The sequence below is a fragment of the Chlamydotis macqueenii genome, chromosome 19 (genome assembly GCF_036417535.1).
Source record: "Chlamydotis macqueenii isolate bChlMac1 chromosome 19, bChlMac1.mat, whole genome shotgun sequence".
NCBI lineage: Eukaryota > Metazoa > Chordata > Aves > Otidiformes > Otididae > Chlamydotis > Chlamydotis macqueenii.
In genome coordinates, this window is record NC_141574.1 from 5,780,993 (window position 1) to 5,807,390 (window position 26,398).

General features: G+C 62.2%; 5 protein-coding genes and 2 non-coding genes across 9 annotated transcripts; 2 read left to right on the forward strand and 5 right to left on the reverse strand.

The window, feature by feature from the left end:
• Positions 1–1,173: 1,173 nt before the first annotated feature.
• Positions 1,174–14,249, reverse strand: NEK8 (NIMA related kinase 8). Of its 2 annotated transcripts, none has more exons than XM_086763235.1 (15): positions 14,130–14,249; positions 11,776–11,981; positions 10,522–10,754; positions 9,636–9,767; positions 9,238–9,446; positions 8,744–8,823; positions 8,028–8,209; positions 7,649–7,799; positions 6,672–6,748; positions 5,423–5,540; positions 4,994–5,144; positions 4,600–4,763; positions 4,212–4,370; positions 3,880–4,038; positions 1,174–2,348 (listed from the first exon to the last, which is right to left on the reverse strand). In XM_086763235.1, exons 1-15 carry the CDS (start codon positions 14,177–14,179, stop codon positions 2,320–2,322), a joined length of 2,100 nt encoding a protein of 699 aa, XP_086619361.1. In that variant the 5' UTR covers positions 14,180–14,249; the 3' UTR covers positions 1,174–2,319. The 2 variants fall into 2 exon arrangements, with proteins under 2 accessions (XP_086619361.1, XP_086619362.1); XM_086763236.1 differs by lacking the exon at positions 14,130–14,249 and adding an exon at positions 12,396–12,442.
• On the forward strand, positions 13,409–15,469 carry TLCD1 (TLC domain containing 1). Its single transcript, XM_086763237.1, has 4 exons — positions 13,409–13,624; positions 13,812–13,894; positions 14,188–14,270; positions 14,716–15,469. The coding sequence occupies exons 1-4, from the start codon at positions 13,428–13,430 to the stop codon at positions 15,109–15,111; spliced, it is 759 nt and encodes a 252-aa protein (XP_086619363.1). The 5' UTR covers positions 13,409–13,427; the 3' UTR covers positions 15,112–15,469.
• A 3,106-nt stretch (positions 15,470–18,575) lies between these two features.
• On the reverse strand, positions 18,576–21,098 carry RPL23A (ribosomal protein L23a). The gene is made up of 5 exons (XM_086763318.1): positions 21,001–21,098; positions 20,320–20,500; positions 19,830–20,006; positions 19,357–19,426; positions 18,576–18,641 (listed from the first exon to the last, which is right to left on the reverse strand). Exons 1-5 carry the CDS (start codon positions 21,023–21,025, stop codon positions 18,627–18,629), a joined length of 468 nt encoding a protein of 155 aa, XP_086619444.1. The 5' UTR covers positions 21,026–21,098; the 3' UTR covers positions 18,576–18,626.
• Positions 19,503–19,570, reverse strand: LOC147598333 (small nucleolar RNA SNORD42). The gene has a single exon (XR_015260692.1). It is a non-coding gene; the product is annotated as a small nucleolar RNA SNORD42 (small nucleolar RNA).
• Positions 20,080–20,153, reverse strand: LOC147598334 (small nucleolar RNA Z17). Its single transcript, XR_015260693.1, has one exon. It is a non-coding gene; the product is annotated as a small nucleolar RNA Z17 (small nucleolar RNA).
• A 316-nt stretch (positions 21,099–21,414) lies between the features above and the next one.
• Positions 21,415–24,348, forward strand: RAB34 (RAB34, member RAS oncogene family). 2 transcript variants are annotated; one of them, XM_086762930.1, is made up of 11 exons: positions 21,415–21,507; positions 21,998–22,114; positions 22,200–22,291; positions 22,665–22,730; positions 22,959–23,060; positions 23,133–23,197; positions 23,274–23,325; positions 23,499–23,580; positions 23,669–23,759; positions 23,846–23,953; positions 24,028–24,348. In XM_086762930.1, exons 2-11 carry the CDS (start codon positions 22,061–22,063, stop codon positions 24,093–24,095), a joined length of 780 nt encoding a protein of 259 aa, XP_086619056.1. In that variant the 5' UTR covers positions 21,415–21,507; positions 21,998–22,060; the 3' UTR covers positions 24,096–24,348. The 2 variants fall into 2 exon arrangements, with proteins under 2 accessions (XP_086619056.1, XP_086619057.1); XM_086762931.1 differs by having other exon boundaries at positions 21,441–21,463.
• LOC147598336 (uncharacterized) lies at positions 24,306–26,142 on the reverse strand. Its single transcript, XM_086762932.1, has 6 exons — positions 25,754–26,142; positions 25,466–25,615; positions 25,245–25,338; positions 25,020–25,166; positions 24,827–24,922; positions 24,306–24,709 (listed from the first exon to the last, which is right to left on the reverse strand). The coding sequence occupies exons 2-6, from the start codon at positions 25,586–25,588 to the stop codon at positions 24,582–24,584; spliced, it is 588 nt and encodes a 195-aa protein (XP_086619058.1). The 5' UTR covers positions 25,589–25,615; positions 25,754–26,142; the 3' UTR covers positions 24,306–24,581.
• Between the last annotated feature and the right edge of the window lie 256 nt (positions 26,143–26,398).

Below are 26,398 nucleotides of genomic sequence, written 5' to 3' on the forward strand. Positions count from 1 at the left end.
CAAGAGCTATTGTTGCTCGGGGCTGGGGGCCTCTTTGTTTCCTTTACCCTTTCGCCAGGCTTGGTCACAGCCCAGTATTAAATTATTCAAATCACCTCGCTGGGCTTCACAGCTGAACTCCTGCACTGAGCATGCAGGCTGTGAAATCCCGAGGGCTCCAGCCCGTGCCGGGGCCAGCACAAAGCACACTGGTCCATACTGGTTCCCCCTGCCCTGAGCAAAGGGTCCCAATATGCGAGCCAGCGACACCTCCAGCCCCAGCGCTGCCGTGCAAAAGCATCATTAAGCCATAAACCCACCCACCGAGGGCCAGTGCATCAGTGGGAACGGGGCGGGGGGGCTGCCAGGGGGCTCACCCCGGGATTCGGCAGCCCAGCTGGAGCAGGGAGAGCCTGGCTCTCCCGTTTCCACGTCCCCGGGAGCAGTGGTGCCACCACTGACAAGACAAAGGGTGGCAGAGTCCTCTGTCCCGCCTGCCTGCTGTCCCAGCCAGCCCTCAGCCCTGGCGCAGGAACGCCAGCCCTTTCTTATGGGATGTGTTTGCACGGGGTGAGGGGAGTCCTCAGAGCTGGGCAGAACCCAGCCAAGAGAAATCTGTTGTTGGAGGAGCTGGTAGTGCCACCAGCTCAGCGCAGGGTGGAGAGGTAGCAGCCCAGAGGGGCTTCGAGGCAATTTAATCCAGCCCTGCAATTAGCCCAGGTTGGTTTGGGAGCAAGAGCACCTTCCCTGCCGCCAACACAGGGCTGCCGGAGCCGTCCCTGTGACCCGCAGCGCAAGGCGAGCGCCAAGGGACTGGCAAAGCCTTTGAATTCAAGTCAGCTTCCAGGGATAGCAGGGTGTAACCGCTTAAAAAGGCAGCTCCATAAAAAAAAAAAAAAACAAAAAACCAAAAACGGCAGGGAAAAACCCATGCACCCACCCTGCCAGGAGCCAAACAGGGAGGCCGTGTCTGCAGTCAGGGCTGCACACGCCTCTCCCGGCCGGACAGGACCTGCTCCCTTCCCCAGCCGGAGCCTGGGAGGCAAGGGAGGAAAGAGCAGGAGACCTGCAGAAATTCATTACCTTTCCGTGACAGAGGGATCAGTCGGCTTCTACCAGAGCCCGGCGAGGTTTCCCTCATTGAACACAGGAAAGAATCACAAAAATAATTAGAGAGATTTCATCTCAGCCAGCTTATGAAAGCACTGACTTTATACACAACAGATTGGCAACAGCACAAAGATGGATGTGAAAGGCAAGAGCATTTGCAATGTCAGACAGATCAGAGACAGAAGCTCATCAAAAAATGGCCCAGGGCGGATGTAAGTTAAAAAAAGAAAAGAGGAGGGGGAAAAAAAAAAAAAAAGGAAAGGAAACAACCCTTCTGGAGATAAAAAAAAACCGTAACTCCTACTTGTGACACAGTGATATGCCCCCTCCTGCCTGCAGAAAGGATCCCTGGTGAAAACTCATCATCTCCCTGGAGAGATCTGGGTTAAAAAACTTCAATTACTGACAATCGCTCTCTGTGTTTTGCTGCCTTCCGCTAGCTCAGCTGGGAGCCAGTGAGCCGGTCAGCAGCAGGATTTAGGGGCCTGAGGACAAATGTCAGCTGGAGGATCCTCTGGTGAGCTCCTGGGGCCAGGGGAGGCTGTAATTGGAAAGCTCCAGGCAGTATTTCGGGAGAGCAAGGCGGGCTGCGCCGCACAGGGAGGCTGCTCGTGCCGGGTTCAGCCAGCCGCGCAGGCCGGGACCCTCAAAAGCGTGATGAACAGCTCAACAAACGGGTGAAACGTTTTAAGGGGGGGATGGGAAAGGACAGACTTCTCTAATTAGAAAAGAGGTTTGCACTTAGTCACCCAGCGCAGCGCCTGGGGCCCTAACTCCAGACACTGCTGTGCAAAGGCTGACAGCTCTGTCAGACACCGAGCTGTCAGCCTGGGCTTTGTAACCAGAGACAGCTTCCACGGGGGAAAACAACCTCTGTGCTCCTCGCTCTTCCACACAGGCACTTCCAGCGGGGAGGGGCACACAGCGCCGGAGCTCCGGGGACATCTTCCCCATGGCATGTGCGGGGCAGCAGCCTCTCGGGGCACTGGAGGTTCACAGTGACCCTCGTTGATTCGATAAGCGAGACCTGCTCTGGTTCCGTGGGAACCATCGTTAGGAGCTCCCTGTTTCCAGACCACTGCCTTGGGAGCGCAGCTGAGGAGCTCTGGAGTCCGGGGACGCGGGTCCAAGCCAGGCCGTAGCGGGCGGCAGCGAAGACAGGCATGCCGGGCGGCTGGGGGTGCCTCCGCATCTGTACGGGGCTGGATATGGCCCCTCTTGACTCAGAACTCACTGGGAAGGCGACTCTTCCACGGCAGCTGGAACACAAAGGGCAAGGACCAAGAATAAGCCATTAAGTGGCGCAAATGCCCAGCACACAGGAGGAGGAAATGGAGTCTCTTGAGGCTTGCGTCCTCCTCCTCTCCAGCACGCCTGGCTTCTGACGGATATTCCTCTGTTTGCAGTGGGATTGAGAGAAGGGCGCAGCAGCGGCCTCACGATAAAGTGGGCAGAAGCCCAAGCCAGTTAAAAACGGCGTTGGCCGCATGGGAGGAAACCGCAGAGCGGTGCAAAACTGCCGCCCCAAAGGTGGAGCGCCGCTCGCCTGTGCCAGCACCTTCTCCGGGCCAGATCACAGCCAGAGCTGACAGCAGCAAGGACATCAAACGTGTCACTGGCTCCTGTGTTCTCTCTGGAGAGGTTTCCAGGCAGACTGAGCTGCGTGAAAGCCCAAAGTCAGATCTCAGCTTTTTACAGAGCTCTTGATGCTTTTTGCACCCGGGCTACTGAGGGACGCTGAAGCAGGCGAGGCTGCTGCCCTGAACACCACTGCTGCTGAGTTTGTTGTACTTCCAGTACTGGGAAGGAGGGTCAAGGTTTCAGACTGGGCAGTGCAGAGCGACAGCAGTGGGGCTACGCGCTCAGGCTCCGCTCTTACGGTGCTGCAGGTGGGAACCCACAAACCAGCTGCCACAGAGCGCAGGGCGACTCCGGCAGCGGAAGGAGAGAGCAGCCTGCAGCCTTCCTGCAGAGACAAAACCCTTTTACTCCCATGACAAATGCCCTGCTTGTTCCCGAGCCCGGGGACTCTGCCATTCCCCGTCCCCTTCATGTGGCAGCACACATCACGTGCGAGCTTGGCTCTCGCTGGGGAGGAACGGGAGCCACGGTTGATTCGGCTGCACTGGGGCAGTCAGCCGGGCCGCCTCCCCTCCAGGGTGTAATTAGCCTCCTTGAAGTGGGCTGGGATTGGAATCCCTCAGCCTAATGCTGAGGCCATAATCAGCCCAGCAGAGGAGGAAGAAAGGCCCCTGCAGCAGTCTGGGCCAGGCTCCCATCGTACACCCAGGCAGCGGAAGGGCAGGTCACGCCATGGGCACGTTTTAACTGTGCAATGATGCTGCCTTTGGCCTAAGCAGAGAAGAACCACAAAACCATCGCTATCTTTTCCAAACCACAATGGAAAGCCAGCAGCCAAAACGACGCCTCAAATCTCAGCTTCTATTTCAGCAGCATCAATTAGAGAGCTGCTCTTTTTGGATACTCGGTGGGCTGCCAGCACACCAGCTCCCCACCGGCTACAGACTGGCCAGCCCACTTGTTTGGGAGCACACGAGACCGCCTCTGCGTCCCTCTGCTCCCACAGCCCAGTGGAAGCGGCAGAGTCATAGTGCTGCATAGCAGAGGGGAGTTTTTTATGGGCTTCAAGTTATTTCTATTCATCTAGAGGGACTAGAACAACACAGAGCTTATGTGCCAAGGTTACTCGGTACAGCTCCGGTCACAAGGCATTGTGTCCGGCTGGGGCCTCATGGCAGGAATCATGGTAAAAAAAAAGCCTCTACTCACGTTTTACTGCCAGCAGTGTGTTCCCGTGGCAGCAGGCTACGGAGGTCACCAGGTATGGATGCGTCTCCTCCAGCTGCACCGGCCTCGGCGCTCCTGTTTCCTCGTCCTTCCTGCCCAGGCGTCCCCTGGCTCCTTTCCCCCATGTGCACACCTCGCCGTCTACAGAGGGATAAATACACCTGGCTGCACACAGAGCTCACCGGCAAACAGACCTCCCGCCTCCCCAGTACCACCCTGGGCTATCTCCAAGGCCTGCCTTGGCCACGGTGTGGATGCAGGCAGAGGAAAGCCAGAGCCTGCTGCAGCCCAGGACACAGGGGCTTCGACCTCACCTGCTCCGATGGCCACAGTGAAGGCGTCCCCACAAGCCACCACGGTGACCTTCATCGCCTGGAGCCCCACAACCAGGTGGGGTACACGGCTGTTGCGGCAGGAGTTGGTGCCCAGCTGACCGTGCTGGTTGCTTCCAAAGGTGTAACACTGGCCAGAAGCTGAGAACAGAGACGAGAGAAACAACCAGGTGTCACCCCAGGATGCACTGAAGCCCCTGAACCCCATTACTCTCTACCATGCTGAACATCGTGCTCCGCAGAGCTCCGACGTGGAAAGCACGCTGCCTCTTGAGGCTCTCTGAGGCCTCTGCCCATGGGAAATGGAGGCAGGAGGAGGACAGGGAAAATGCAGGTTCCCCCTCAGGGATTTGGGCACAGGCTCACTCACCCGTGACGGCAGCCGAGTGCGCTGTACCGATGTCAGCACACACAATCGGCTCTTGGTTCAAGGGGGCCGACTGGGCACACGTGAACACGGTGGCCTCTTCCACCTGGTCCTCTGGGGAAGGCTCCTCCGCTGAGCCGATCCGATCTAGGCCCAGCTTGTTACACCTGCAGGGAGAAAAGCACAGTTCAGAGCTGGCCCAACACAGCCTGGCACAGACGCCTCGGAGACAAATCCTGCCCTAGCATAACCACACCAGTGGCAGCAAGATGCTGGGGAGCAGGATCACACAGAGATGTCTTCTAGAGCCCCTTACTCCCTCTTCCTGGGCTGGACACATGGACAGGCGCAGGAGGCTGTAGGCAAGCTCTGGAGCACAGACTCTTACCCCTCTTACCTGTTGCTCCCACAAGCAAGAATCTGGTTCTTCGCTGTGAGGACCATGGAGGAATCGATGCCGCAGACGACCCTCTGAGCCTCGTGCTCTGGCGGGACTGCGACCTGCTGCGGGGAGTTGTGGCACTCCAGGGTACCCAGCCCAAGCCGACCTGGCAGGAGGAACAGAGCGGGACACGGCTGATGGCAACACGCAAACTGAGCACGGGAGCAACAGCACCGACGTAGCTGCTGCAAGAGCCCAGCCAGCGACCTATCGCCGCAGAAGGCGGTGAAACCCAAAGCACAGGGGCCTTGGTATGTGGTGAAGCAGCTGCAGCTCTTCCACACCCACCTAGCCTGGCACATCTGGAGAGGGCCGTGGGCAAGCAGGGCCAGCGAGGGGAGTGGGAAAGCACAAGCCCTGTTTTGCAAAGCAGACATCTCTTACCATTATCCCCCCTGCCCCAGGCAAACACGTCCCGTTCGTTGGAAACCGCCAGGACGTGAGACGCGCCACAGGCCACCTGCACCATCTCGTAGCCCAGCAGGGCCTCCACGATCTTGGGCTGGCAGGGGAAGAGCAGCAGCCGTCAGCCGAGACCTCCCAGCCTGCCCGGCTGCTCCCATCCCTCCCACCCGGCCCCCCCAGCCTCAACACAGCGCTGGCAGCATCCCAGTTTTCATCCAACACAAACACCGGAGATATTTTTTTTTTTGTTCCAAACAGTCTTCAAAGGGTTTAGAGACTACGTGCACGCAGCACAGAAGATAATGCAAACGTCTCTGGGGCAGAAGGAAGCAGCCAGCACAACAGTTTGGAGAGGGAATAGGTTCAGCCGAAGGGTTGGGATTCGCCCCCCTGCCCATGTGGGGAGTGCCAGGGGCTGTTAACGCACACTCCAAACAGGCAGGGGCTTGGTGCAGGATACGTTTGGCTGAAAGGCTCTCGCGCAGAGGAGCTGTGAGCTATGGGCTATACATTCGTTAGGGTGTGGAGAGACACATTTCGCCCAGCCCCTGCTGTGACCTGCTGTTAGATCTGACACCTCGCCACAGCGAGTCACATTCTCATTATCTGCTTCAAGCGAAAAGCACCATTTGTTGGGACCCGGCTGCTGCTCCCAACTGGTCTCCCCCCTCAGCTCCGGACGGAGCAGTAACGAACGAGCCAGCTGACCACAGCGACAAATGGCACCAGTCCCCGGGCTCGGCTGGAAGCCATCGGCTGCTGCCACATCCGAGGGCAGGCAAGGAAGAAGCTGGAAGGGAGCGACGAGCCCTCAGCCCTAGTGCTCCGAGCCAATCGGAAACACACAGCTCTTCTTTAAATACTGGCTCTTTTGAAAAATAACTTTTCTCAGTGAACCCTGGCAGCTGCAGGCCAAGAGTGAAGCAGGCAGGTGTGTGATTGGAGGCAGCCTCCAAGCTGGGTGCCTGCCAACAGCAACCACAAGGCAGCTCTTGACTTCCCCCACGCTCAAAGGGACCATTGTGTAGGGGGGGAGAGAGAAAGAGAGAGGCAGGTTGGGTCTTTTAAAACCCGCAGTGACAGGGAGAAGAGGGGGAAAGGGTCGGATGCCAGAGCATGCCTGGGGTGCACATCCCTGGAGCCGGGACGAGCCCGCTCACGTGGCGCAGAAGGCACGATCCATCTTCTACCTTGGGGGAGCAGCGCACCTAGCACCCTCACGACAAACCTGGCTTATGTCCGTGAAGTTTCCGTGCCCCAAACAGCCATTGCTGCCGCTGCCGAAAGTCATGATTATCCCCCTGTCTGGAAAAGCAGAAAGAAGTCATGTTCCTGGCACACGTGAGGCCCTGCAAGGCACGCACAGCCCGTGGGGCTGGCCATGGCTCCCAGGACAGTGGCTCAGCTCGGGCCCGCTCTGACTCATAAGCTGCTGCGGGGGCCAGAAGCCTTCAAGCGAGCTTCCCAGAGAGCAGCAGCCTCGATGTGCTGCGACAACAAAGCTCGCCAAACAAACAGGAGATGATAGCGGAGCGCTGAGATAACATTATTGCAGCTGTGTACGCAGGAGCTGCTAACTCCACGGTCTGCCGAGGTGTTAAATACACAGAGGCACTCACTGAGCAGCCGCCCAGCAGAAGGGCGGCAGGAAATGCCATGGGGAGGTAGGACAAACCCATGCCTATGAAGTTTGCCAGTTGCATACCTGTCATTTGCTGCCCTGATCCCCAGCAGAAGTGCAAACAGGGCTCCCGAAGAACCATGGGGAAGGCTTTGCGCCACAAACACAGCCTTGGGCTGGTGTGTGCGCTCTCCTCCCAGCCAGAACGCCTCCTGACCCACTCTAAGGGGGCTTCACACCCCTCACAGACTACGTGACAGAGAAAGGTTTAACTTCCCAGACACTCCTCACACTCCTCACACTGCCCTACTGTACAGGCCACAAGTGCGGCCAGGACAACAAATTGGCGGCCCTCCCCACACCAGACAGGCCTTTGGGACCAAGTTGGCCAGCGTGGCATTATAGAAGGACTGTGTCTGCCATTTCTGATCCCCACCTGAGAGGCCACAGAGGCCTTCGTGTCACCCCAGCTCAGCATTCCTTTCTGAGCAGGTTCCCCAGGCAGCCAGGCTGCGTTTGCAAGCCAGCTGCGACGCAGAAGGGCCTGGGACTCGGCCAGGCAAAGGCAGGAGGCAGCAGCTCACCTGTGAGGCAGGCTGTGAAGAGATCACCGCAGGACACGTGTTTGATGGTCACGCCGGACTGGCCCTCCAGAAAGCGGGACACAAACTGAGGCTGGAGCTGCTCGGTGGCTCCTGGGAGAGAAGGGCCTCCTGCAGCACCCATCGGAGGAGCCTGGTGGAGAGAAGCCACGTTGGCTGCTGCACCTCCATGCAGCAGGAGCTGGGTTGAAGAACTCAGACGAGCCCCTTCCCACAGGGTTAGCAGTGTTACCCGCATCCTGGACTGGACTACGGTCCTGGGGGATGCAGCGCTAGGAGTGACCAGAAACATCTCCTCCTCAGAAATCACACATCTGAGACTTCCACGGCCACTGCCTGCCCCAGGTTCCCCGTCACTCACCTCCCACATGATGAGCCGCCCCGATTTGGTGACCCCGGCCTTCTGTGTCCTGCCGGCGGACACCTGCACCACTTCGGTGTTAAGCATGGGCAGGCGGAGCGGGATGGTGATCCCGCTGCCCCAGGTGTAGATGGACGACAGCGGAGGAGGGATTCCTGTCCTGGCTGAACCACTTCGAACACCTATGGGTCAAAGAGAAATCATCAACGCAGATCCCTGGCTCTCCTCTCACAGGGAAAGAAGTGACACCAGCCAGTCTAGGTGCCAGCATAGCTGCCTGCCAGCTAGCAAAGCCAGTCCAAGGCTGGCAAGGGGCTGCTGGGGAACTCCCGGCCCGGGCTGAGAGAAACACATGGGAACAGCTCCTTATGTTTTATCCCAGAATTAAGAGAAACAGCACCACGACAGCTCTAGCTAATTGTTACCAGTGCCAGCTGCATTGCCCTGCGCTGGGACATCCCCCCTCAGCACCCCTGGCTGGTTCTCAGCCTTTGCTAGGAACAGCAGAAACCCGATTTAAGGGTTCAAAACCTACAAGAGGCAGCTGGAGAAAAAGTGCTGCTTGGTCCCCAGAGCAGAGGTGCCCATGTGCTCCTCCTGGGCTCAGGGAAGGTGACTTAACTTTCTCTCTCCAGAAGCCTCTCTGACACCCCGTTGCCCAAAGGAAGGGGTTCTTCCGAATGGAGCTGTGTTGAACACACTGTGCCAGGACTCACCCCTCGGCCTGGCACTGCTCACTCGTCCCCCCGTCCGGCCGTGGGTCACTGTCGGCACCGGAGCCAAGGGTTTTTCAGGCCTGCGAAACCAAAATCCAGTTCTTAATGTCAGAGGTCCTGCAGAGCCCTGGATCACAGAAGGTCTGGGCAGAGCTACAGCATAAGCCATGGCTGAATAGCTCACAGAATTGCCTCAGCAGGTGCTTTAAACCACCTGAGAGAGGGGAGCTGGCATCGGTTTGCTTCCCCCTGAGCTCACAACTCTCTGTTCGCTGTCACTGCGATGACAAGCCCACACCTGCCATGGCACCTGCCATAGCCCCAAGCCACAGGGCCAGGCTCAGCCCGCAGCAGCTGCACGTTGGGTAATGCAGGGGAGCTGCGTAGGGACAACGCTGTCTTTGGAGCTCTTAAGGGAGACAGCGAGCTTGTCAGACGCGTTGTGGGCTGTGGCAGCCCCTCCTGAGGAACGCAAAGGTGGCAGCATCACTTGCCTTCTCATTTTGACACTGCCCACATCGGTGTAGAGGTTCAGAAGAGGCCGTATGCAGATGGCCTGGGCCATGATCTCGTTCAGCTGGGGCCTCTTGGAAGGATCCAGGTTCAGCATGCTGAGGATGAGCTGGCGTAGGTCGGGGCTGTATCTGTCCGATATTGGGGCAAACGTCCCGCTCATGATCTTCAATACTAAGGCAGGAAGATTCTGGAGAGAAAACAAGAGAGACAGACATACAGTGCCTGGGCGACCAGAGGCGAGGCCGAGGAGCAAGAAGTTCTCAGCACTCTGCCTTCACACCTCCAGGCTCCATGAGAAGAGTGATCCCAGCATACATTTTCACCTCTGTAAGAGGCCACAGCTCCCTGCGCTATGTGTAAACCATATCCCTCTTACCGCAGCTTCAAAAGCCCTCTTAAGGCTGGCGAGTTCGTACAGCACGCAGCCCAAAGCCCAGATATCACTCTTCTGGTTGTAAGGCTTCCCTTCACAGAGCTCTGGGGAGATGTAGCACGGAGTTCCCACAACCTAGAACAGACAAAAGAAATCTACCATGACGCTGCGAAACTGGGGCAGGGAGGTGGAAAGAGAAAGGTTCGGTTTAGAGCCCACTGTGCAGACTGGCTAGAGCACCACCAACCAAAGCTTAGGGGAGCTGGGCTTTTGTTCCTCGGTGTCAATGTCAGGCTGATGATCTCAGTAAAAAATATGAGGATTTGTCTTTCCGGTGACTTCCCTTGCATATAGAGATTACCTCTAATTTTGCTCCTGTCCACTTGAAAGAATTGGAGCCCAGAGCAACAAGCGTGATACAAACGTCTGGTCAGATTAGACCAGGTGGGGAATGATACTCAAGTCTCAAGCAGTGAGAGGAGATTAAGACAAGGCAGGACAGCAGGGCACCGGCAGGATTTCAGTTGCCAAGTATGTGTCAGACGAGCCTGCGAACAGCACCCCTCCCACCGTGACAGTGGGAGGAACCCCGTCTACCCTCACCAGAGGGCTCAGACAGCCCATCCCCTCCCAGGTTTGGGCAGGCAGGTCCTTCTCACCTTTCTGCAGCCCACTGAGCTGCAGCAAACTTGGGCGTGAAGATATCGGCCTGTACACACTCCAAGGAGCGAAGCAGCAGTGCGGCACACAGGTGTGGCCTACTGCAGGTATGCTATATCCAACCTCGCTGCCTACAGCAGCTTCCCAGAGACTACCATGAGCCAAGGCCAGAATTTCCAGCCCACTGCCATGTTGGTCGTTAGTTCCCCTGCAAAGCCAGGCTGCTCACCGTGTAGGCTTTACTCTTGCTGCTCAAGATTTTGGAGATACCAAAGTCTCCGATCTTGACGATCATGCGGTGTTTGTCCAAGAGGATGTTCTGAGTCTTCAGGTCGCGGTGCAGGATCTGCTTGGTGTGCACGTGGTGAAGAGCCAGGAGGATCTGCACGAAGAAGTGCAGGATGGTATCCTCATCCAGCAAGGAGTTACAGCGTTTGTGAATGAACTCCGCCAGCGTGCCCCCTGCAAAGAACAGCAAAGAGCTATCGGGTGCCTGCACAGAGCAGCGCAAACCTGGCCTAAAAGCCAGGGGGATTCAGCCACGGCGCCTTAACAAGCCAAGCGCATTGGAAAAAGCACATCCTGGTGGGATACGCAGCACGTCCTCCAGTGCCCCCGAGACCGTGCGGAGAACAATGGCAGCACAGTTGGTGGGATGAAGTAACAGCGAGAGAGAAGTTACTGTTGACATATTGTCAAAGGCAGGAGAAATGCTAAAATTACAGCTTCTGGAGGAGGAGGACATAAACCTCGACAGCAGAACAAGATAAGCCTGTTCTGCAAAAGAGAATTCTTGCAGTCCGAGAGGCCACGTGGCACCGAGAGGCCCCTATCGAGAAGGGGAGGTTCAGATTCAGGGCTCGCGTACAACTTCTAGCAAACCCTCATGCAAATGTTGATTTCGTCTTAAACTCCACAGCAAATCTCGTTAGGAATCACACCTTCCCACACAGAGCTGTGGGACCGGCAGCGTGGCTGAGAGCTGACACAGGGAAACCTAAGCCAAGGGCAGATGGTAGCACACTTATCAGCGACAGAGGTGTTAGAAATCTCTTTGTTTTGGATGCGATTAGCAGGGGTAAGACACAGAATCACAGAACGGTTGAGGTGGGAAGGGAGGTCATCTGGTCCAACCCCTGCTCAAGCAGGACCACCGGCAGCTGGTTGCCCAGGACCACAACCTGTCTTTTGAATATCTCCAAGGATGGTGACTCCTCCACAACCTCTCCCGGCAACCTGTGTCAGTGCTCGGTCACTTGGCTCACGGTCAACTTGGTGTCCACCAGGACCCTCCAGATCCTTTTCTACAAAAAATGTCTGTTCAAGAGAGGTGTTTGGACTCTTTGGGGGTCCAAAGGGCAGGATCTTTACAAGGAGCATAACATGGGGCCACAGCAGCCTGACCCAAGGAGAGCCGAGGGCTTGGCATCCCCTGGACCTACCGAGGAGCCAGCCACAGGCGCTGGGGGAGAGCGGGACCCACCTGGGGCGTACTCCATGGCGATCATGAGCGCCTTGTCCTCCAGGAAGTTCTCGTAGTACTCGATGACGTTGGGGTGGCTGAGCAGCTTGAGGACCTGGCACTCGTTCTGCGCCGCCAGCCGCTCGTCCTTGCTCATCTGCTCCACCGGGATCTGCTTCAGGATCACCAGCTTCTGGTCGGCCTTGCGCAGGCACAGGTGAACGATGCTGCGGGGACGGGGACAGGGGCCTGAGCATGGGACAGGGGGGAGACACAGGGCCGGGCCACCACCCTGGGGTGACACCTGGCCCCTGCCCTCCCCGTTGCCATGGTAACAGGGCCGGCAATCCCCCCCCTCCCCGAGGTGTCACACACCCGGTGCCGGCTCACCCCATCGCCATGGCAACAGCCAGGGCCTGGACCTGCCCCCTCCAACTCCAAGGTGCCACATGCCGGCTGACCCCCGCGTTGCCATGGCGACAGGGCCCGTGCGCCTTGTTGCCATGGTAACACGACCTGTGGTTTCCCCCTCCGCTGTGCCGTAGGCCCGACGCCCCCCCCTAAGCCACGCGTTGCCGCGGTAAAAAGGCCTGGAGACCCCCCGTTCCCCCACGCCCGGTGACCCCCGGGGCCGCCCTCACCCGAAGGCCCCTCTCCCCACCACCCGGATCCGCTCGTATTTCTCCATCTCTGCCCGGGCCAGGCCCAGGCTCCTCCCGTCTCCATGGAAACACTTCCGGGAATCGCTACGGCGGCCGCGGGGGGACGAAACACCTCGGGCCGAGCCCCTTTCCCCCCCCCACCACTACCACGCGTGTAGGGCTTGCACGGGTTGGGGACAGGGTGGCACGGGGGAGCCAGCATCCTGGGAGAAGGGTTTGGGACCCCCTGAGCCTGCCACTCCCCCCCCCAGCCCCTCTTTAGACCCCCAGGACCACGAGCACCCTTGGGGCCGGCCATGGAAGGGGGTCCATGCCTGCGCCCACGGGTGTCTGCCCGTGCCCCTGAGCAGGGACGGGGACCGCGGTGGCAGTGCCACCCCCAGGCCACGCCACGTGGCCGTGCTGCCATCTAGCGACACCCAGCCCGGCTCATGGAGGGGGGCCCAGCCCCCCCTGCTCCAGCCAGCGCCGTGTCCCGCACCGGGGAGAGGTGAGGGGGCGGGCAGCGATGGGACAGGACCCCCCCCCTCCTCCCACTCAGGAACCAGTACCCAGCTGTGCCGCGGTGCCCACCGCGTCCCTGTCCCCCCCCCGCGATTCCAGGCCCCCCCCGCCCCATGCCTTGGTGCGGGCTCTTTGCGGGCACTGGCAGCAGAGACTCCCCGCACAGCCACGCCGCGCCCGGGACCCGGCACAGATGTGCGGGTGGAGGGTGGGGGGGAAACCCACGCCAGCTGTGCAGTTCTGGGCCAGATGTGCCCCACCTGCTGCGCCTGCCCTGCCCCGCACGGACCCCCCCCCCCCCCCCACGCCCGCAACGCCTTGCACACGAGCGTGCAACGCCCCGCGCGTACGCGGACACACGCAGGCGCAGGCGCGGTAGCTGGGGGCGTGGTCAGTGGTGGGAAGCGCGGCCGGTAACGGGCGTGGTCACCGCGGGGGGGGGGGGGCGTGGCCCCGGTCCGGCCCGCCCCCTCGGCGCGGCCCGCCCGGCCGCGGGAGCTGGGCGCGATGGGCCCGGGCTGGCGAGCGGCCTCGGCGGCGCTGGTGGGCGGCAGCGTGGGGCTGTTCGGGGGGCTGCGGCGGGCGGCGCTGGCCCTGCCCCGGCCCGCTGCCGTGCGGAACCGCCCCGGTCGCGCCTGGCGTTGGCGGAACCTCCTCGTCTCTTTCGCACACTCCGTGCTGGCCGGGCTGTGGGCCCTCTTCAGGTACCGGATACCCCGAGGGGCGGTGGGCAGGGGCACGGTGCGCACCCCTGACCGGGGGGCTGCGGGGCCTTTCGGGAGCGTGGCCGCAGGGGAGGAGGCAGGGCGCGGGGGGTCCCCATCTCTCCCCATCCCAGGCCCCAGGCTGTCCCCCCACCATCCTCTTCCTCCTCCTCTCCTCTCCCCGCAGCCTCTGGCACTCCCCGGAGCTGCTCTCCGACATCCAGGACGGCTACAGCGTCTCAGGGCACCTGCTGGTCTGCTTCTCCTCAGGTAAGGCGTCGTGGCCACGGCCACCCCCGCCGGGCTCTGCCCGCTCCCTCTTCAGCCTCGGCCGGCACAGGGTGAGCCCCCGGCTGAAGGAGCAGGCCGCTCTCCGCGCCTTGAACACGAGCGTGGAGCCTGCAAGGTGCCAGCCCCTCGGGACCTGCCCGTTTCCCCGCGCTCGCCCGGGGCGGAGGTGTTTCCGATGCCTGGAGCACGATCGCGCCACCCTGCCCCTCCTTACCGCAGCAGGTGACGGTGCGCAAGCCGGACCCCCTCAACGTTCTCCCTCATCCCCGCAGGCTACTTCATCCACGACAGCCTTGACATCATCTTCAACCACCAGTCCCGCTCGTCTTGGGAGTACCTGGTGCACCACGCCATGGTGAGCACGGTCCCGGGGAGGGGGTTACCGTGCACCCCGGGGCTCGGCCCGTTGCAGGTTTTGTGCGTTAGGGCGAGACAAGCCGGAGCCCTTCCCTCCGCCTCGCCCTGGCTGCCAGGTAGGCCGTGCATCAACAAGGCGAGGGCGCCCGGCGGGGCAGGATGCCTGCCAGCGCCCGGAGCCAGACAGGCTGCCGCGCCGGGTGGGGGAAGAGCCGGAGGCTGGTCCCAGCTCCCCAGCACAGGGAGGTGTAATTGGTTCCGGGGGATTTGGCTCTGCGGCGTGGTTTTCATTTGGCCCAGGTGCTTGCGGGGCTGCTGGGATCTCTGGGTGGGAGGGAGCAGCACTGTGCTCCCACTCAGGGTACGCCCAGACCCCGGCGGGGAAGGACTCTCCTCCCCTGGGGCAGGGAGAGCTAACCCTGCTCTGCGTGTCTGTGTCCCAGGCCATCTCTGCCTTCGTCTCGCTCATCATCACTGGCCGTTTCCTGGTAGCAGCGATGCTGCTGCTGCTGGTGGAGGTGAGCAACATCTTTCTCACCATCCGCATGCTGCTGAAGATGAGCAACGTGCCTTCCCCGGCGCTTTACGAGGCCAACAAGTACGTCAACCTGGTGATGTACTTCGCCTTCCGCCTGGCGCCCCAGGCGTACCTCACCTGGTACTTCCTCCGCTACGTGGAGGTGCAGGGCCAGGGTGCCTTCCTCACCGCCAACCTCCTGCTGCTCGACGCCATGATCCTCATGTACTTCTCCCGCCTCCTCCGCTCCGATTTTTTCCCTTCCCTGCGCAAGGGCTCTGCAGGGAGAGACGTGGATGGCGAGAAGTTTCTGATAGACTGAGATGCGCGCGCCAAGGAGGGGAAACCCGGGATCCGGCTCCTGGATGTCTCGGGCTCTCCAAACCTGCTCTGATGTGCCTTAGGGCTCGCTCCCTGGCCGCGGGCCCTGCCTTCACCCTCTCTGCTGCCTAAAAGCACTTCCCTGCTGAACCAGCCGGACCGGGGATGCTGCCCGAAGCCGGAGGCACAGCCGATGGAGATGCAGCCCAAGCTGGCTTCCGCGCAGGCGGCTGGAGGGCCAGGGGTGGTTGCGTTTTGCAGCTGATGGCCTGAGAGGGTTGCGAGGGGAGGAACGAGTCCCTCCCGTGGTGATGTTGGGTGTAACGTGCATTAAAATCGGTCTGTTTACTGCTGCCGCAGCACGCCTGGGCTGGCTTTTCTGTGGGGCAGAGCAACGTCAGGGCGAGAATGGGGCAGGGGGACGGGGACATGGGAAAGGATGTGCCCCCCCCCCCTTCCCAGCGGAGGGCTGGCAAGCCCTCAGGGAGGGAGAAGGCATGTTTCTGCCACTCCCTTTGTTCTTGAGACCCTCCTTCAGGGATGCACTCGGACCTGCTGGGTCCCACCAGCCCAGCTGCACCACGCTCAGCCTTGAGGGACCCTCCCATGGATGGGTCCCGCTCCTCCTCCTCACTCATCTGCTCTTCCAGGGACTCAAGGCCGTGCAGGGAGCAGGGGGAGGGAGCCAGGAGAGGTACGGAGCCTTGCTGTGGTCCCCAACCTGCCCGTCTCCAGCCCGGCAGCGAGGAGCCTGGCTGGGCTGTGTGACTCACCCAGCCGCCACGCGAAGCGGAGCTGGCATGGGAAAGCTGTGTGAGGCCACCGGCTCTTCCTGGAAGATTGCTGCATGCTTGCATCCCCCCCCCCCTCCCCCCCCAGCAGTCTTCACTGGCACAGCGCAGCTCCAGCTCCCCTGCAAGCGTGCTGGGCTCCCTCCCGCAGCGGCAGGACCAAGCTGCCTCCAGCACCCTGCCCAGAGCAGCAGGAGCAGGGGGTCAGCTCCCCGGGGGAGCAGGGCCAGAACCAGCCCGGCTGGTCCTGCGGAGCACCAGGAAGGCAAATCTCGCTGACACAACAGCTCCGAGATCATACGGGACTGGCAGTGGGGCTTAGTGGGACTCCTGCCCAGCCCGCGCTCCGGGGCAGGAGGCGACCTACCAACCCCACTATCAGCCTTCCTTGCTCAGGCAGAGGCAGGTGCTGGAGCTGAAATAAGCTGGTTATTAAGTGGAAGCAGTGGGGAATCACCCTCACTCAAGCCAGGAAACACCCCACAGAGGCCAGGATCCTGCCAGGGCTCCCCAGCACGCACCGATGCCGCGGTGGGTGCAGGGGGTGTGTGCCGAACAGCCCAGCCACGGAGCGGAGACGCGATACTTGGGGCACTGCGCGGGCAGGGACCTATGGCAGCTCGAACCCGCTGCCTTGTCCCCTCCTCACTCCAAGCAGAGCTCAGCAGCCCTGTGCCAGAGCTGCGGGGAGCCCCGGAGGGCACAGCCTTACCCTCAGCAGCGCATCCCGACAGCTACGCACCTTCCCAGCTGGCCTCCGCACATCGACTCCATCTGCAAACACCCCACAGAATCAAGCCCAAATCGTAGTTTCCCCTCAGCCCAACCACTGCACCTTTCCCCTTGTCTCTCCACACGGAGCAGACACGGCTCTGCCCCAGCAGGTCACAGGCTCAGGGGGACCAGCTCGCGCTCCCACTGCCCTCACAGCAGCGTGGAAGGGTCAGGCGTGACAAGGCTTCCCAAAGCAAGGACCCCAGCTCCCCTCCTGGCTTCCAGCTGGAGCATCTCCCAGCAGCAGAGCACTGGGGCAGCTGTGGGTCAGGCTGGCTGCCAGCCCGGAGTGAGAGGCAAGCATGGGGAAAGAGAACTGCCAGATGGCAGCAGCCACCGGGATAAGCTGAGGGAGGGTCAGGGCAGACTGCAAGTCATGCTGATGTGAAATAATCCCTCCCCAGCCTCCTCACTGCAGCACCTACACGGCTCCTCACGCCAGCGGCGATACGGGCTTTGCTACAGCACAGGCACTTCTGCCCTCCGCGTCTTTCTTGGTGTGACTACAGCTAAGGGCTAAGGAGGTGGCACAGGGCTCAGGCAGACCCCCAGAGCCCCTGCTTGTCCCCTTCCCCGGCCGAGGGAAAGCGGTTGGGTTGGTGCCCTCAACCCCACAGACCAGAACAGACCCCATCCCAGGAGGGAGCGGGGCTGAGCCGGGAGGGCTGCCTGCTCTTCAGCCTTATCTGGCCCCGCGCAGCTCCCCAGCAGCCCGTACTGTCGAGTTTCAAGCCTGTGAGCTGCGATTGGGGAGGGCGAGGGGCGAGAGGCTGCGTTCCTGCCTGCGCCCAGGCTGCCAGCTCTGCGCAGCACCCAGGGGAGCAGCACCCTTCGCTCCAGGCAGTTTCTCACTCCTTTACAGCAGGCACAGAGCATCATCAGCCTCCTGCTCTGCAGCCTGCATTGTCCTTCCGTGGTGGGCAGCTTGTGGTGTACCCAGCAGATCCATCTGGATCCCCCCAGCACCCGGAGCTGCGAGCGCCCCGTTTCCATCCACCGCCATCCTTCCCATGTGCAAAACACCACCCCGGGACGCCACCACCCTCTGCAAGAGGCTGGAAGGAACTCGGTGTCCCCCTGCTCAAGAGCTCAGTTACCTCGATCAATATTTGGCCGCCATCTCAGTCAAGTGCAGCCACACACTTAAGATCAAGCACCCCTCAAGTGCTCCGCAATCCTGGGACTCTCCAAGCCCTCCGAAAAGCCAGCTTTATCTATAAATTTGAGGGAGCAAGACTGCCAAAGGAGCAAGAGCAACCGGTTAGGGAACAGCCCTGCTGAGGACTATGAACCCCACGAGATTACAGGCGACATAACAGAACAGTGTCGGGGAAACCAGGCCATTCACACGCTGCTGCACGGGGAACGGGGATCACGTCAGGAAAAAAAAACAAAAACACCCCACACAGGCTTCGCCAAGTGAAGCTTGCAGCATAAGCAAATAGCTGAAACAGTCTGAAAACACCGCGACACTCCGCTCGCGGCAGATCCGAACCGTAAACAGGTTTTTGTGGTGGTTGCTACCTACGTCCCTCCTGGGCACTCAGCCTGCGGTACGCTCTGCAGGACACAGAGCACCAATCGCAAACACGGGCTAATTACACAGGGCCACAAAATACCTGAGGCCTCGGGTACACAGAGATATCCGAGACCTCACTGATATCCACCCACAGCAGAGAGAACACCTCAGTGGTCCAGGAGACCCCAGCAACGGGGGACCAGGCGCAGGACAGCACTGCCCCCCGTGCAATCCTCTCTCAGAGCAGCCAGCTCTGCCCACGCAGTGCCAGGGAGGGAGGGAGGGAGGGAGGAACCGCCTTTATGGAAATGAAGCCCCAAAAGTTTGCTGGGCACTCTTTTTGGGCGGGCTACGTTGTCACAGAACACAAGAGCCCCTCCGTGGTGTCACAGGGTTTATTATCCTGTCTGTACAGTCCTTGGTAGACGCAGCTTAGATGATTCCGATCTGGAAAGAAGCAAAGCACGTTAAAACAGATGTTACGCTGGCAGAAAGGCAGAGCCTCCACCACAGGCATCGCTACCAGGGCTGCGCCTCCCCAGGATTCCTGTCCTCCAAGGCCTCTTCCTCCCAGACCTGCCCAGGTGCCTTACACAACCGCTTTACACATTTATTCCACAGTGGCTCTTGCGCTAAGCCACAATCCCCTGCTCCAGTTTGCACCACCACCTCCTCCTCCTGTCTACCTCAGCCAGAGCGAGGATTAAACTGCCAGCTGCACACAGCCACCCGCACGGCACAAACCCCTCCTTCGCAGCGGTGTTCCTGCCATCATCTCCCCTGTTACATGAGCTGCCAGCAGCACCGGCCGAGAACGCTGTTAGGACAAGCAGTGTGCCAACCCAAAAGCCGCAGGGCTCTCTCTTCATCCTCCCTGAGCCTGCAGCCCTGCGGAGCGGAGCCCCTCCCTGGAGGGACTGAAGAACAGCAGCAATTCTCCCTCAGTAACTTTTTCAACCTCACAACCTTCCAGGCAGAGCCGCGTTTTGCCAGATAACGTGCTCTTGCTTCTGAACACTCGGATCCCGTTTAACTACAAGGACACTTCCACAAAAGTGCCGCCGTGCTTGAAGCACAACTACCTCACCTCCACACCAGGACGAACAAGCGGGCGGAGGAGATACAGGACAACGGGAGCTGCAAAGTTTCAAGCATTTCTCACCTTGTTGGCTACATCCAGCGCATCGTAATCCGGAGCTAGTCGGACATACGCCTTCTTCTCCCCATCAGGCCTAGAGAGGAACAGGGAGGCATCAGGACAGAGGCACACAACTCCTCCCACCTGCTCCACATTCCTGCTACAGCAGCGTGCATCAGTGGTTCCTTTGGAAGCATCACTTTACTCAGTGGTAAAAAAAAGTTCACATCATTTGCACAAGGCTCCCTGACGAAGCTGACCCTCTAGCCTACCAACATTTCTCACTTCCACTAAGATGCACTGAGTCACCAGTTGCATTTCTCAAAACTTCTGAAATTTCTCAAAACACTGAAAACACTACAGAACTTTAATCCCACACCTCCTGCGAGAACCCACAACCGCTGACACTCACCCATGTTCCAATTTTCTGCTAAAAGCCGCTCCAGGCTCCTGAAGCGCCTCACACCCACCAGTGACCTCTTCTCCCCACTTCTCACCTAATCAATGTGTTGACCTTGGCCACATCGATATCGTACAGCTTCTTGACAGCCTGTTTGATCTGGTGCTTGTTTGCCTTGACATCGACGATGAAAACCAGAGTATTGTTATCCTCTATCTTCTTCATTGCCGACTCTGTGGTCAAAGGGAACTTGATAATGGCATAATGGTCCAGCCTGTGGGAGAGAGGCCCTGTGGTTAACAGAAGGTCAGCAGATGCCATCACTGCACTCCAGGGGTTTTCCTTGGGGTGCATCAGTTGCCAAAAAAAGTTTTCATCACAAACTCTCAGGCTTTGGTCGCTTGAAATCATCACCTGCATCCCAAACACCCATCGCTCTGTCACCAAGGTGTGACTCAACTCCCAGGGCAGCAACGCTGGCAAGGTCTCACCCTGGGGACCTGCAGCAGGGCACAGGTCCCCACACACGGAGCTGCCCCCACCCCGCAAACCCTGCGGCAGGGCAGAGCCCACCGCCCCACACGTACTTGTTTCTCCGTGGGGCGCTCTTCCGGGGGTACTTGGGCTGCCGTCGCAGGCGCAGGGTCTTGGGCCTGCGGAAGGTGGGCGACGTGCGGATCTTCTTCTTCTTGTGGCTGTGGACCCCCTTCAGGACGGCCTTCTTGGCCTTCAGCGCCTTAGCCTTTGCCTCTGTCTTCGGAGGCACAGCTACAACGACAGCTCAGTCAGCACGGTCAGGATCTGCAGGACCAGTATAAGCTCCCCGGCTTGCCCCAGCGGGCCATGGCTTCCTCTCTTACGCAGCTCAACCTCTCCAAGCGGTCCATGCTCCCTCATCCAACCAAGACTTCCCTAAAAAGCCCAACAGCGTTGGCGTTTCCCCCATTCCCTTCCCCCAACAAGCCAGTCTCCTAGCTCACCAACGGACGGGGGCACTCATTCCCTCCCCACCTCCCTCACCCCCCCCCCCAGACTCCAAGCACCGAGGGGCCTGCCCTCCCTCAGATTAACCGGACGGGCCGCTGCAAGGCCTCTCCCGCCGCCTCCACGTGCCCGCGGCCCAGCGCCGGGCTGCGGCCCCCCACCACCCCCCCTCCCAAGCCCGTTCAGCTTGGCCTTCCCCGCCTACACCCGCACCCTCGGGGATGCCTCAGCGCGACCCCGCCCCAGCGCGACCCTCCCCGCACTCCACCGCCCCCGGCCCTCACCCTCCTTCTTCGCCTTGGGCGCCATCTTGGCCAGGCGGAAGCCGAAAGGGGCCTCCCGCCCCGCACCGCACGGGCTTATACTCTCAAATCTCGCGAGACTTCCCCGCCCTTCCCGCCCAACTCTCGCGTCGCCGCGGGGTCTGCCGGGAATGGTAGTAGGGGGCTGAATGCCTCGTTAGCGCATGCGCAGATTCGCCCCTCGCCCCCCGCGAGGCTTCATGGGAGTTGTAGTTCTACGCCCCCTCCCTTTCCGGTGCCCCGACGGCGGGGGGCTGTGACGAACCCCGGTGTGGAGGCGGGGGGGATTATCGGGGTCCCGTCGCGTGGGGTAGCAGCGCGGTGGCCCAGCCCCGGAGGAACCGGCGTCCTGGCCCCTCCCACGCCCCCCTGGGGGGCGTGGGAGGGGCCAGGACGCCGGTTCCTCCGGGGCTGGGCGTGCAGCGCCGAGCACCGTTACCGGGAGGTTCGCGGTAACGGGGACCCTCCCCCTCCTCCGCGTTCCCTCACGTAGGGCACCGGGGCGGGACAGGGAAGGCTTGGTCGTGGACCGGGATGCGGCGAGGGGACGCGCTTGGGGGGGGGACAGGGACACGCGGGGACGTGGGGAGTGGTGGGACATGGGGATGGATGGGACACGGGGACAAGGACGTGGTGACGGGTGGGATATGGGGACGTGGGGATGGATGGGACACGGGGACAGGGACGTGGTGACGGGTGCGATATGGGGACGTGGGGATGGATGGGACACGGGGATCAGGGGGACACGGGGGTGCCACACTTGGGATGCGGGGACACGGGGACAGCGGTACCCCGGTGTGCAGGGACGTGGGGATGGCTGGGATACGGGAACAACCCCCCCCCCCCCAGGGTGACACACTCGGGATGTGGGGACAGTTGGGACCATGGGACAGCGGTGCACTGGGATGCGGGGGTGTCTAGGACACGGGGACAGTTGGGACACGGGGCCATCGCCACTCCCTGCTCCCTCTGTCCCCAGGCCCCGCCGTGGCCCTTGTCCCGTTCCCGCTCCCCCCGGCCACCCAGGCGGCCCCGCGGGACGATGAACGTGCTGGCTCCCGTCCGCAGGGACAGGGTCATCGCCGACCTGCCCCCGGTGAGTGGAGGGGGACACCAGCCCCCGAGCGGCCTCGCCGAGCCCCGTGGTCACACCGCTGTCCCCCTTTTTGTCCCCCCTCCAGTGTTTTCGGAAGGAGGCCGCCCTGCACGCTCGCCCCACCTTCCACTCCAGGGTGGCCAGCGCCTGCCAGGAGCAGCGGACGGGCACCGTGGGGTGAGTCCGGGGCAATTTGGGGACCCCAGGGCTGGGAGGAGGGGGTGACGGGGGGCCCACGGCCCCGTTAGCCCCGGGTGGGGGTCCCCGGCGCGGGCGCCGCGTGGCTGCCGGCGCAGCCCGTGCGCGGAGCCCTGCGTCACGACGCAGGAATGCGGCGCGGGGGGGAACACGGGGGTCCGGGCTGGGCTACGGGAGAGCCGGGCTGCAGGGCGCTGTGGGACACGGGGAGGGGGCTGCGGGGTGACCCCCTCCCTACCCTGCCACCCCACGAACCCCTCTGCCCCCATGGCCAGCCGGCATGGGGGTGGGGGGACACAGATGGGGACCCCCCCACGTCTCTGAGCGGCTGCGTGATCCTCCTGCCCCGCAGGTTTAAGATCTCCAAGATCATCGTGGTGGGTGACCTCTCGGTGGGGAAGACCTGCCTGATCAACCGGTAACGGGACCCCCCTGCTGAGGGGCTTTAGCGGGGGGGGCAAGGGAAGAGACCCCCCCCTCAAAGGGCAGCAGCACCTCGGGTTGAACCCGGCTCCATCCGGACTCTGGTGCTGGGCAGCCCCTGGGGCGGGGGGCATTGAGCCCCCAGGAGTGGGGTGTGGGGGGGGTTGGGGGGGCTGCTGACCCCCCTCTTCCCTCCCCCCCCCCCCCCCCCCCGCCCCCACAGCTTTTGCAAGGACACCTTCGACAAGAACTACAAGGCAACCATCGGGGTGGATTTCGAGATGGAGCGGTTCGAGGTGCTGGGGGTGCCCTTCAGCCTGCAGCTGTGAGTAGGCGCCAGCCCCCTCCCCACCCGTCCACGCGCCCCCCCCCCCCTCACCTCTCACCCCCTCCCCAGGTGGGACACGGCCGGCCAGGAGCGATTCAAGTGCATCGCCTCCACCTACTACCGGGGAGCGCAAGGTGAGGTCCCCGCCGCGTCCCACCCCACCGCCTGTCCCCGTGCCCGTCTCACCCCTCCTTTTCTCCACCCCGCTAGCCATCGTCATCGTCTTCGATGTCAACGACGTGGCGTCCCTGGAGCACACACGGTAGGTGACATGTGGACAAGGGGCCCAGGTGGGACTGGGGATGAGCGCGGGGGGCGGTGGGGACAGATGGAGGGTGGGAGCTGGGTGGGAGGGCATGGGGCTGCTGGCAATGCCGCAGCGCGCGAGCGAGAGGGCAGTGCTTGGCCGCCGGCAGGTGACGGTGGCTCCAACAGGCAGTGGCTGGCTGATGCCCTGAAGGAGAACGACCCATCCAACGTGATCCTCTTCTTGGTGGGCTCCAAGAAGGACCTGAGCGTGAGTGTGTCCTCCATCTCGCGGGCTCCCTGCGCCCCGGCTCGGTGGGGCTGTCCCCGTCACCCACCCTCCCCGGCTCGGTTGGCAGACACCGGCGCAATACAGCCTGATAGAGAAGGACGCTCTCAAGGTGGCCCAGGAGATGCAGGCGGAATACTGGGCTGTCTCCTCGCTCACCGGTGGGTCCCCAGCCGGGGGGATGTAGACCCCAGGGTCCTGGCTGAGCGAGGAGACACTCAGAGTGGGGTCTCATCCCACGGGGCAGGGGAGAACGTGCGGGATTTCTTCTTCCGCGTGGCAGCGCTGACCTTTGAGAGCAGCGTGCTGGCCGAGCTGGAGCGCAGCAGCGCCCGCAAGATCGGCGACACCGTGCGTGAGTACCCCCGGCCGTGAGCACCCCTTACCCCCCCGCCCACCCACCCCTCTCCCACCCCTCTGTCCCTCCAGGGATCAGCAGCAACGAGAGCGACCTGTACCTGTCGGCACCCCGCAAGAAACCCAAGTGCTGCCAGTGAGGGGGCAGCCCTTGGACCCCACCGTGCTCACACCTCTGGACCAAAGAGGGGCGGCCCCGGCCGGCCCCGCGGAGCCGTCCCTGCTGCCCCCCAGCCCCGCCGGCCCCCCACCTGCCCGGGCACCCACGGCTGGGGCGAGCAGGAGCACCCGTGCGGCTCCCTTAGCTATGCAAACCCAGGTACCGCTCGCAGGGGGAGATGCCCCCGGGCTCCAATTTGTCTTAATAAAACCTTTTTTATGCTTTTTAAGAAAGGTGTGGGGTCGGGGACCAGGGCCGGCTGCGGCTCGCCGTGCTCCCTGGGCGCAGCTCCCCAGGCTCGTGGGCAGGCGGGAGGATGGAGCCGGGGGAGGGCGGCCGCCGCCGAGGGAGGTTAGCGTCTCGGGACGGCAAAAGCCAAACCGGCTGGTGGATGCCCCGGGCATCCCTGCCCCAAAGAGCCAGCAACCCTGTGCCCCACGGGGGACACGTGGGGTGCCAGCCCCCATCATTCCCAGCCGAACTGGTGGCGGTCAAAGCGGGGCTGCAGGCGGGGGGGGACGCAGTGGGCGCACTTGTAGCGCTCCCGGATCCATCGTCCGCCCTCGCTGTCCTCGATGCAGACGGCAGCAACACCTGCAGGACAAAGCCGGGGGAGGGGTGCTCAGCACTGACCACCCCAAGGTACAGGGACGATGCTCCCGCTGCACCCACAGGTGCACCCCGGAGTGCCCCAGGACCCCCTGCTCCTACCTGCCACGACCCCCCCCAGCCGCTCCACCAGCTCAATAGCCGCTCGCATGGTGCCCCCAGTTTCGACCCACTGGTCCACGAGGAGGATGCGCAGACCTGGAGTGGGGGGGGCAGAGACCATGGCTGAGCGTCCGGTGCCCAGTGCCCATGCTGGCAGCCTCCTGACCCCGATGGGAGCACCCCACCAGCTCACCCGGCGAGATGGCGTCGGTGCGGACCTCCATCACCTTCTCTCGGCCCGAGTAGTCGGTGTAGGGCTGCGCCAGCGTCTGCACGCAGAGGTGCCCGGCTTTGCGGATGGCCAGGAAGCCTTTCCGCAGCGTGGCGGCGGCGGCAGCGCCTGGGGGTGGGCACGGTGCCATCAGCCCCTGCGGGGATGAGGGATGGGGACCCTAGGCTCGCCCGCGTCCCGGCTCACCCAGGATGAAGCCCATGGCGTCGATGCCGGCCACCATGTCGATGGGGTCACCCTGGAAGGGCTGCAGCAGGTCGGACACGCAGTCCTGCAAACCCTGAGGGGAGAAAGCGGGGGTGCTGGGTGTGCGCAGCCCCCGTGCCGGTGCCCGTGGGCACGACCGGGTGCCCCGACAGCCCAGCTGGGCACCCCACGGGTGCCCTTCACCCCGGGGCGCTGGGTACTTGCGGGTGGCAGTAGAGCCGGGAGGGGTCCAGCCAGGCGTAGTTGGGACCCTTGACGTTGGGGGCCATCAGCGCCAGGTACCAGCCCTTCTCTCGGTCAGCGGGGACGTGGCACAGGTCCATGTGCAGGGACCGCGGGTGCTGCCAGCACTGAGCATGCAATGGGTGTGAGATCCCCCCACTCGCAGTCCCCGCAGGGCTCCTTGTGCCTCGGTGCCCCCCGCCCTCCCTGTCCGCAACTACGTATGGGCACCCAGGGGTCCCAGCGCGCCCGGGTCGGCTCCATACCTGGGTGCTGGTGGCGAGGCTGAGCCGGATGGGACCGTCACGGGGAGCGTCACAGACAGCGACAGCTGAGCGGGGGCAGCCCCTGCGGCGCTGGGCCCCTGCCAGCACCCTCAGCTGGCCGGGCCCTGGTCCGGTGGCAGACGGGAGCCCTGCTTGTAGGCCAGTGACGTGTCCCACGCCGGGCTCTGCTGTCCCGGCCAGGCCGTTGCATGGTGAGGAGCACCAGGGCTGCGAGGTTTGCACCCTGCGTGGGTGTCCCCACTACCCCGGCAGTACCAGGGAGCGGTGCGGGTGGCACGGTGCCCTGGGTACCCCACGGGTGGAAGGGTCAGCGAGCCAGGGCGATGCTCAGGGTGCAGCCCTTGCAGCCTGTGGGGTCTTCGGCAGCGCAGGGACTTGTTGAGGCTGCGCACGTCCCCGTTGGGGTGTCCGGGCGCCATCCTGCCCCGCCGAGCACTGGTTCCCTTGGCCACCCCACGTGCAGCTCCGCGTCCTGACTGTCAATGGGCTCGGTGGAAGGGGAGCCAGCCAAGGGGACGAGGGCTGGCAGCTGCGCTGGGAGCTGCTGGGCGGCTGTGGGCTGCCAGCCCTGGCTGGGCACAGGGCACTGGGGCTGCATGGTGACCGTGGGGTGGGACTTGGGGC

Coding starts and splice junctions, on each gene's coding strand:
- TLCD1 (XM_086763237.1), top strand. CDS start 13,428: ATGGGCCCGGGCTGGCGAGCGGCCTCGGCGGCGCTGGTGGGCGGCAGC. Junction 13,895..14,187: donor GCTGGTCTGCTTCTCCTCAG/GTAAGGCGTCGT, acceptor TCATCCCCGCAG/GCTACTTCATCCACGACAGC. Junction 14,271..14,715: donor ACCTGGTGCACCACGCCATG/GTGAGCACGGTC, acceptor TCTGTGTCCCAG/GCCATCTCTGCCTTCGTCTC.
- NEK8 (XM_086763235.1), bottom strand. CDS start 14,179: ATGAGGGAGAACGTTGAGGGGGTCCGGCTTGCGCACCGTCACCTGCTG. Junction 6,749..7,648: donor CTTCACAGCCTGCCTCACAG/GTGAGCTGCTGC, acceptor CTGCTTTTCCAG/ACAGGGGGATAATCATGACT. Junction 4,039..4,211: donor CACTGTGGCCATCGGAGCAG/GTGAGGTCGAAG, acceptor ATCCCTCTGTAG/ACGGCGAGGTGTGCACATGG.
- RPL23A (XM_086763318.1), bottom strand. CDS start 21,025: ATGGCGCCCAAGGCGAAGAAGGAGG. Junction 20,501..21,000: donor GCCCAAGGCGAAGAAGGAGG/GTGAGGGCCGGG, acceptor CTGTCGTTGTAG/CTGTGCCTCCGAAGACAGAG. Junction 19,427..19,829: donor AAGGTCAACACATTGATTAG/GTGAGAAGTGGG, acceptor GTTCCTCTCTAG/GCCTGATGGGGAGAAGAAGG.
- RAB34 (XM_086762930.1), top strand. CDS start 22,061: ATGAACGTGCTGGCTCCCGTCCGCAGGGACAGGGTCATCGCCGACCTG. Junction 23,581..23,668: donor GCTCCAAGAAGGACCTGAGC/GTGAGTGTGTCC, acceptor CTCGGTTGGCAG/ACACCGGCGCAATACAGCCT. Junction 23,954..24,027: donor CAAGATCGGCGACACCGTGC/GTGAGTACCCCC, acceptor CTGTCCCTCCAG/GGATCAGCAGCAACGAGAGC.
- LOC147598336 (XM_086762932.1), bottom strand. CDS start 25,588: ATGGACCTGTGCCACGTCCCCGCTGACCGAGAGAAGGGCTGGTACCTG. Junction 25,339..25,465: donor GGCTCTACTGCCACCCGCAA/GTACCCAGCGCC, acceptor TTCTCCCCTCAG/GGTTTGCAGGACTGCGTGTC. Junction 25,167..25,244: donor CGCCATGGGCTTCATCCTGG/GTGAGCCGGGAC, acceptor GCCCACCCCCAG/GCGCTGCCGCCGCCGCCACG.